The sequence below is a fragment of the Andrena cerasifolii genome, chromosome 4, assembly GCF_050908995.1.
Source record: "Andrena cerasifolii isolate SP2316 chromosome 4, iyAndCera1_principal, whole genome shotgun sequence".
NCBI classification, from domain to species: Eukaryota; Metazoa; Arthropoda; class Insecta; order Hymenoptera; family Andrenidae; genus Andrena; species Andrena cerasifolii.
Genome location: NC_135121.1, coordinates 15370861 through 15379815, shown reverse-complemented (window position 1 = coordinate 15379815; position 8955 = coordinate 15370861). Strand labels below are relative to the sequence as shown.

Genomic DNA, 8955 nt, shown 5'->3' with positions numbered 1-8955 from the left:
GATGGAATTGATTGTCGTGGCTGGAATTCTTTATTTCTTTAGAGCGGAGCCGCGCGCAGCTCGCGGCACCGCCACAATTCTTGTCGAACTGCACATTGGCGGGCTTTTAATTGAAACGCTCATTAACGCAGCGTCGAAATTTATTCAAGGGATGTAAGCGGCGAACGAGGAAATGAAATCCGGTTTAGAGGAACTGAAATCGCCGGTGAGTTTTTCAGCTTTGTTTATTTTATTTCCTCCTTGGTTTACGTTTTTTAATTGTATCGCGGCTTGCGTAGGTTTGTGGTTGGTGGGTGTTTTCCTATGGTCCGTCTAACTGCGTGTAACTTCTGTATAATGAGGTGTGAATTCACATATATTCCCCTAGATTTTCCAACTCGTCGAAAACGTAATGGATGTCCTGGATCTCGACTCCCGAGTTTTGGATCACGAAACGGAAAAAGTTTGGTTTATCGCGGAGGGGTTGATAGTTGATCATTAGGCTGCCTCTTTTGGTCATCTTCTCCTTTAATTTCGGCGCTACCTGGTTAAAGGATAAAGGTGTTTAATAAACCAGCTTTTAAGATTAATTTAAGTTGAACGTATTGATCTCAAACACGTCCTCGGAAATGAATTTTTCTTTTAAGCTGGCAAATTAATATCCAGTTATTCAGGAACGAACTCTTGCCCACTGCTAGCAAAAGCGAGCTTCGTTTAATCGATCGAGTTAATTACCTACAGCTGATAAAGTGTGGAAAAATTAATATCTACAGATGACAATATAGTATTCTATTATTGTCATTGTCAATATAGTAGTTTCATACGCGAAGTATAAAAAAATATACGAAAAACTTCAATATGTTTCAATACGTAATTTACCTCGAAATCATACTTCAGGATCCTTAGCTAATTACAAACACATTTCTGTCAAGCTTACTGATAAAAGTTATCTTAAATTCCATAAATGGAAAATGGCTAATTTGAAACCCCACTTGCAAAAATTCGTTATTGAAGATTGAAGAACTCTATCGTGATTACTTACAGTCGATAATGTAATTGGATTTCATTTAATATTTTTCAAAATAATTTTTTGTCAAATAACCCCAAGTTGAATGTAAAACATAATAATTAAAAAAATGTCACTTAAATGCTTTACACGCATGTCTGTAGGATTGCGTTTCTCCACCATTGTGAGAAATAATATCGCACTATATGTTATTATTTTTATGATCATGGGTTGATGAATTACTTCAGCTTACTTCGTTTAATCGTTCTTTGTAACTGTACAATGATCGCTGTTTTCTCAAAGACGGCGGTATGAACCAAAAACACACATTTATGAAACACGAGTCTGCTACAGATTCAAAGTCATCCCTCTTTTCGACCTCCTCTTTGAAGAGAGCCGAAAGTGTCATCAAATGGTCGACATGTTTTTCAAAGCCCGAGGTACCCTAAAACAAAATGGCACGAACACCGGCTCCTGATTAAACTTATTCGTCCAAAAAGTAAAGGACAACTTGCAAATACTATTTCTATTTCAATTGAATGCGTACTAATGCAACAGGCAAAACAGATATTAACATTCTCTGTATTATTAACGTTATTCGCAATTTTGGGACACTTATACATTAAATGGTAATGGTTAAATTATAATAAATCATTTAATGCCTTGATGGTGCATGGGAAAAAAGTTCTATACTTCGATACGATTAATGAAGTCAAGTTGTTCTTGAAGAATCTCATTCACCTCCTTAGCAATTATTACTAAAAAAAATTCTGCTATGAAAAAAGCAGATTACGTAATTTGTATTTAATTCGAATTAACGAGATATGAGGCGAATATAAGTTCACTTCAATCTTCTGAGTGGAATGTGCATCATTGACTACTACAGTAGTCAGTACAAGAAGCATATTCCCAAAAATAATTATTCAATATTCACGGTTCCAAAATTTATTTAATCATTTAATATGCTTATGTAGTCTCTTAGTTTTATCTTGAAAATGGCTTAGTAATTTGTTAAATCGAGAAGAATAACTGAAAGGGGAAATCCCTAGTTTTGACATGTATGAGAATGCTGCGTCCGCGAATGTTTTCCAGGCACAAACGCTATGAAAATACGAGTTGAAAGAAATCATTAGAGGCTAGAATGGGTTGGCAATGATTCGATGTGGAGAAGCTTGGCTGGCAGACAGGAACTTTGTAAGTTCTTGGTCTAAAAGCACTGGTAACTGCAGACCCCCTTGAGCATTTCAGGAGCTTCTTTCATGATCTTGAAAATCCAATAAATAGATGCAGTATGAACATTCTTTATTCCTACCAGGGGAAGTTAATGTATGCATGAGTATACTGGCAAACACTTGAAACATAGCATACAGGCCCTTAACTTGTACGGTGTGCACCGCAGCAGCAGCTCAAGCCACCAAACTACAAGGTGCACAATTAAAGGAAGACCAGGGGAAAACCAGGGGAAAAAGTGCTACCAAGGCTAGTTTTCTACATATTTGCATAAGTGGTTGATACTTAAAGATTAGCAAGGGGAAGAGAAGAACCTCTGCGCCACAAGAGTGGGTCTTATCTTGTGCCGGAGCACGTCATGCGAGACACTCTGTGGCATTCAAAGGAGAGAGCCTTTCTGCATAGAAAATATTTTGTGCTGCGCACAAGCCTAGCAAGAGCAGACTAAGCGTTCCATTTATATACGAGGAGGTTACCTTAGCCTGCCACATGAACCAAAATTTCAATACGTCTGGTCTGCGACCACACTGCAAGTACTTATCCCCAACGTCCAAGTCTGTCGAATAAAACTTGTCTTTCTGAAAGAGATAGGAAGCCTGCTTAGAATGCGCCTGTTTAAAAATATTCTGGTGCCTAGTTAGAAGCAAGGAGCACTGTTGAGGGACAGCCAGCAATTTATGGGGATTAAATAGAATAGAATCTGCCCTTTGTATTCCACGCAGAAGAACACTGTGCCTTCGGCTGAATATCAAACCACCTCCCCAGGCTGCATCAACGTGCAACCACATGCCGAACTCCTCACAAATGTCCGCAATTTCGATCAACGGATCGAACGCCCCCAAGACCGTGGTCCCTGAAAACGAAAATAATTATTAGCTGCGTGAAATCGTCTACCGAGATTCTCTTCTTCTTTCGTTATAATTTTCACGCCTCGTGTTAGTGACAATTGTGCCATTGTCCCGTCAACATACCAGCAGTAGCAGAAACAGAAAACGGGTAATTCCCTTTTCCTTGCTCCTGTAATATATTCGCCCTCAGATCGTTAACATCCATTCTACCCTGCTCATCGGTTTTTATGAGAATCACTTCCACGTCGCAAACATCTCCCCATTTTAAGACCGAATAATGCGCATCTTCTGACGTAAAGAGTACCAGCTTTGAAGATGGTATATTTTCATCCTGAAATATAAGCACATTAAAGTGCGTTAACTACATCGTAACGTAGGTATGGCTCCTCAAAGTATAAATCACAAAGGTGAAGCTCAGTACACGTATTTCGACTATTAAATATTTTTAAAAGCACACCATACATTATTCTCCAATCTATGAATAATATTTATGGGCTCTGCCAAACATAAGACATTAAAGAAAAGTGTAGATTAAACGAGAAGTAGAGAGAAGTTTATAATATTAAATATATATATATATATATACGCAAAAAATAAAAAATAAAAATTTATAGGTAAAATCGTTTAGCAGAAGAATTTTTAAATATTGAAAGTGAATGCTCACATCTAAAATTTCTAGCGCAGTACGAATTATGTGATAGTGTTGTCAAAGAATTTCGGAAAGAATCCCTTTTCGATGAATTTTATTTCAGTCAAGAGATTTCATTTTTAAGAAAAGCTGTACTTATTGGTCAAGGTAAGTACTTACAGCTGGAGCTTTCTTCCTGAACCAAAAACGAGCCACGTTTATAGCGGTGCCGTTAGCAAAGGAGCCACCTGGGCAGAATAGGCCATCACCGATCGCAGTACCATTTTCGTCCTTGTAAAACATGCTTAGCAATTTTTTAATCACCGTCTTTTCCATCAACGTTATTACAGGTGCCACCTCGTACGTGTACACGGAAGAATTTAATGCGTCCGTAAGCCATTGTCCAGCTAAACCATAGGGGTCCAATCTGCGTTAAATAAATCTGTTGGTACATTGGTTTGTGCACAAATGATGTAACACCATAAACTGGTGCTTAAAATTCTTTACCTCCTTGCTTTCACGATTAAACAAAGAAAATTCACATTTTTATCAACGCTTCTTTATCTTTATTATTCTTTATCTTCTTTATCTTCCTTATCTTTATCAACTATTAGGAAAAAGTCTTCATTTTCTTTAATTCTTATTTTAACAATTGAATGAAAAGAAGTCTCCCATTTTTATCGACGCCCTAAATTATTATATGAACAAAGCGCGTATTTGAATATTATCCTTGCAAATGGAAATTGAATTAAAAGAATACGCGTAAATTAAAATAGAAAAATTGAACGCGGAAAGCATGAAGAAATATTGGTAATGTGTTCCTTAAGAATAAATTAATAATAATTCTGAAACTTTGTGAATATATAGGAAATTTCCTCCTGATTACAAAGCAATTTTTGTTCGCTGCCCAAATTCACTCTAAGGGGGTGTAATTGACCTCTGAAAATCCCGTTATTTTCTGATTTTGTGTTATAACTCGTGAACTGTAAAATAATTTTTTCACCAAATAATAGATCTAATTAAAAGAAATAATTTTTGTCTTGAAACTTTCTTCTATCTCTTACAGTTCACGAGTTATACCACAAAATCGGGAAATAGCCGAATTTTCAGGGGTTAATTTTACCCCCTTCGAGTGAATTTGGGCATCAAAAAAATTGCGTTGAGATCAGGAGGAATTCCTCTACATATTCAGAAAGTTTCAGAGTTTTTTGAAATTTCGGCTTCGGGATCTTCCCTTGTAAGGAGCTTGTAATCGTTCTAACAGTAAATAACAACTTTTGAAATCTTCGATATTCAAGAAATTCATCATAAGGCGATTGAAGAAAATTGGTATAACAGAAAATAAAAGATTTCTCGACTATCTTGAATTTTCGATCACTCGCCAACTTAATCAATGAAGGCTACATTTAAAAGACAACCCCAATACCTTCAGAATCTTCGATGCCACAACAAGCACTAAAAGAAGAACTACTTCAATTTTTTTTACTAAAAGACGAAGTACTTACACCTTTTAATTTTTCAAAAAAAAAAAACTTGAGTTTACTTACAAACTCATTGCTTCTATCAGTCAAATTCCAATCGTTCATTAATTTACTTCTACGTTAAAAGCTTCGCGAAGAAATAGCTTTTCGAGCCCGTGATTATTTCCAAATCAAGTTCGTGCATCGAATGGAGTCTCACCCAGAGAATAACTGATTCATGAAGTAGGGATGGCCCGTTTTAACGCTGTACTTGAAGACGTTTCCCGCGATCTCCAGGAGGCTGTCCTGGCTCCGCGGTCCTTCTTCCAGATCGATGCTTATGATGTCTCGCAGGTGGCCCGGCTCCCTCCATCTGGCCACGGGGTTTTTACGGGACACACTTTCGAAGGTGGAGGCGATCAAGGCCGCGATAAGCGCCTCGAGAAACTCTTTGTGTCTTTCCACGCATGGTATGCTACGCCAATCCGACATTAAAGGAACGCTTCACGGCAGAAAGCGTCGCGAAAATGGGAAAACGACTCGGCGCAAGGTGCGGGTGTACTGATTTGTTCGCGGTTGACCTCAATCGTATATAAACGGGGCACAAGGTCCTAGCAAATTCACGCAATTGCGCTTAACGAGGAAACAAAAGTGCACCGTTCCGGGTAATAAATTAATGAGGCGCAATCAGCGGTTCCCATCGAATCAGACGCACGAATAAATTATGCAAAGCATCTCCGGCAGGAGAATAAAACAAAAGGGAAGAGTTCTAACACCAGCCGAGTGATATTTATTCATAATGGTTCGATATATACATGAGCGTTAAACATTTAGCGCAGGATTATGTACATGAGCAGAGATACAGAAAGTAAATTCCATCGTAAACTTTTCTGGAATAACACTGGCGGGTCAGTCATTGAATCCTTGCAGTTCCCTAATGCCAAGGAGGATCAGCTTAATGTGAGCATTCGTCCTCGCTATTTCCTTGCGAAAATGGGCAATCTGTCTCTCCAGCAGCTTAACACGCACGTTGATGATCACTAGAGCATCGTTCAAGGAGAACTCTACGTAGTGACCCAAGCCAACGTCAAGAAGGATTGTGGCGGCATCAGGGATGTGGGCTTCGATAAAGAAATTCTGCCCTATGTCTACTTGTGTTTTAAAGCCATTCTTCTCAAAGTCGTTACTCTGGAGCGTAGTGATTATGGATTTCAACTGAAGGAACTCGGCAACGTCTGCATTCTTAGCATCAAGCCTCTGCTCTAACTTGGAGAGGTCTTCTTTCAACACGTCGTTGAGAAACGTTTCAAACCTCACAACCCTTTGCTGAATGTCAGGATTCATAATCGAACAGGCTCTACAACACACGCATCACGAAAGTGCACGAAATAGGCTTCGCAATATCATAAAGGAGCGTGACAAATGTAGAAAGCGTATACGTTATAGGTTAGATTTGTTACACAGTACGCTATCATGCAGCAAACTTTCGTTCTACCAAACAATCCGCTTACCAAAGATAAACCGCGGTGTGGGAACTTTCGCCAAGAATCTTCGCCAAGATCGTAGCATTTACGATCAGTAAACCAAAATTATAAACAACTTACGGATCACTTTTGAGGTTAACATTGTCGTAACCGCAATCACGCAACTTTTCCTTTCAACATTTTACGAAATCACAAACCAGAAAGTACCAGGAGCTATTTAAATGTTAAGAGTCTGTGGTATACAACAGAAACTCCGTAAGCAACATTTAAATAAGAGACAGTGTCGTAGAAGCACGTCTAGTTAAGCGCTGGTGAAACAGCGCCAAATATCCGTCTAGCGGGAGCCGTTCAAAGCTCGCGCCTCCATCGGTACAGCAAGATTCCCTCGGAAGAGCAAAGTTATTCATCTCCAGCGTAAAAAAGAAGTATAAGTTGGGCTCTGTTATTAGCATCGAGCCCAGGTAGCAATTCCGCGGTATTCCTAAAGAAACTGCTCCGGTTACCGTGGTCAGTAATAAATGGCGGAATCCAAGTGGAGGTTCCCGTAATGACGCGCTATTATGCGCATCGTTTGAATCAAATGATATATCGGCAATGTAGCACGCTGTTCCCGACTCGCGGCGCGACACGGAGATATCCCCGGCGCGCATCACGCGCATCAGTCCATAAATTAAAACCCTATTCTCGGATGAAAGCGCGTGGCCAGTGCGCGCGCGCGCGCGCACCATAACCGCGCCTTGTATTAAAAGTTATGAATCGACCGAGGCGCGTTTAATAACACGACACTCGGTCTCCAAAAGACGAGCAGCCACCACCCGGGCCCCGGTATTCCGTTAATTGGAACGATAATTCGGTAATATCGGGGAGTAACGCGCCAGCGCGCGTTTGGTGTCGTTGCGCGGCAGCGCGGCGCGGCGGAGCGGAGCGTGCGATGTAAATTTACATAGAGGCCGCTACCGTGCTCGGTGGCTACCTTTGCCAGCCTGCCCGTGTAATAATTCAGTCACGCGCAGATAAGTATGGAACTAACAATTTAGAAAATGACTGTGCCGCGGCTAAAAAGTATCCATTTCCATATTTGACTCACGATACCGCGATCAGCGTATCGAGGCACCGAGTGTACGGTTTAGCAGGATGCAAGTAACCCGACTCGCCGAGGGAGCGAAACGTGGCGGGGGGAGAAACGCAAGCTAAGGCATGGCAACGCGAAGCTAAATTGAAGAGTTTATTTCCAAACCGTCTTAAATTCGTAGCCTTAAAAAAATGGAGATTGCATACAGGGTGGTTCGTTCTTTGTAGAACAGTTGTATGTACAGAATAAGATCTTCGCAAGGGAGGCTTTGACTTTGGGATGAATGGTTTTTAGAGTTTGCAAAATTGGCTTCGAAAATCCATCAATGATTCTTGTTACTGTACGCCTTTATTTTGTATCGAGGAATTATTACAACGTGAGACTATTGTGAATCTATATATTCAAAACGTATTTCTGTACGAAGCTAAGATATTTGGCGGTTATTAAAATTTATTAATGTACAAATTGTTGAAAATGGTACGTGTGGAGATGCAGGCATAACAGTGATCTGCGAACTAAATTTTCAAAGTGTTTTCTCTTTAAAACTAATGTTCATTTTTATGATCCATTCATTTCCACAAAGAATCATCCCCTTCTTCATTATACCATCAACAACAGACTATCTTGTCTGTTGCAAAGCTTGCCACAGTATTCCTGAATATACTCACAGAAAACCAGATTTCAAATATATGATTACGTCCAATATATGTTAAAATTTAGTAGAATTTTATTTTCAAAACACGTTACTGATTACCCGAATAAAAACTGATTTACAGATGTACGTTAATTACAAATTCTGCTTTATCACAATGAACAATGTACGCCTCTAAAATTCTCGGGCACAATCGACTTTTATGGATCACCCTGTATGTTCCTTATCCGCTGCATTCATAGGTACAGTATGTATGTATCGCGTGCAAATATAACAATTTACAATTCACTGATATGCAGGTTAAAGTTTCTTCTTTTTTTCTTTGTGCAAAGTTACGTAAAACGAAATTTTTTTCTTTCATACATTTTAAAAAGAACGGCGTCTTGTTTGATTGCATAATAACACACGTTTGGAATCATGAAAATAGATAGAGCGCGCTGTTGCAACGTGTGAAGTGCTACTGTTAAAAATACATTAAAACCCACGGAGCTTAATTGCAATAATATACGCATATGTTTATCTGTCCTTGTCCCGTACGTGAATTCGTGCTTAGCATGTTGTCGCGCGATCTAACGCCTAGCACCTATTTTCATAAC

The 8955-nt window shown here is 39.4% G+C and overlaps 2 protein-coding genes across 2 annotated transcripts; both read right to left on the bottom strand.

Annotated features, from left to right (window-relative positions):
• Positions 1-206: 206 nt before the first annotated feature.
• Positions 207-5723, bottom strand: LOC143367644 (cysteine sulfinic acid decarboxylase). Its single transcript, XM_076809661.1, has 6 exons — positions 5372-5723; positions 3872-4118; positions 3187-3394; positions 2692-3068; positions 1239-1430; positions 207-523 (listed from the first exon to the last, which is right to left on the bottom strand). The coding sequence occupies exons 1-6, from the start codon at positions 5641-5643 to the stop codon at positions 350-352; spliced, it is 1470 nt and encodes a 489-aa protein (XP_076665776.1). The 5' UTR covers positions 5644-5723; the 3' UTR covers positions 207-349.
• Positions 5724-5913: 190 nt separating this feature from the next.
• Uxt (Uxt prefoldin-like subunit) lies at positions 5914-6978 on the bottom strand. Its single transcript, XM_076809662.1, has 2 exons — positions 6663-6978; positions 5914-6508 (listed from the first exon to the last, which is right to left on the bottom strand). Exon 2 carries the CDS (start codon positions 6493-6495, stop codon positions 6061-6063), a length of 435 nt encoding a protein of 144 aa, XP_076665777.1. The 5' UTR covers positions 6496-6508; positions 6663-6978; the 3' UTR covers positions 5914-6060.
• Between the last annotated feature and the right edge of the window lie 1977 nt (positions 6979-8955).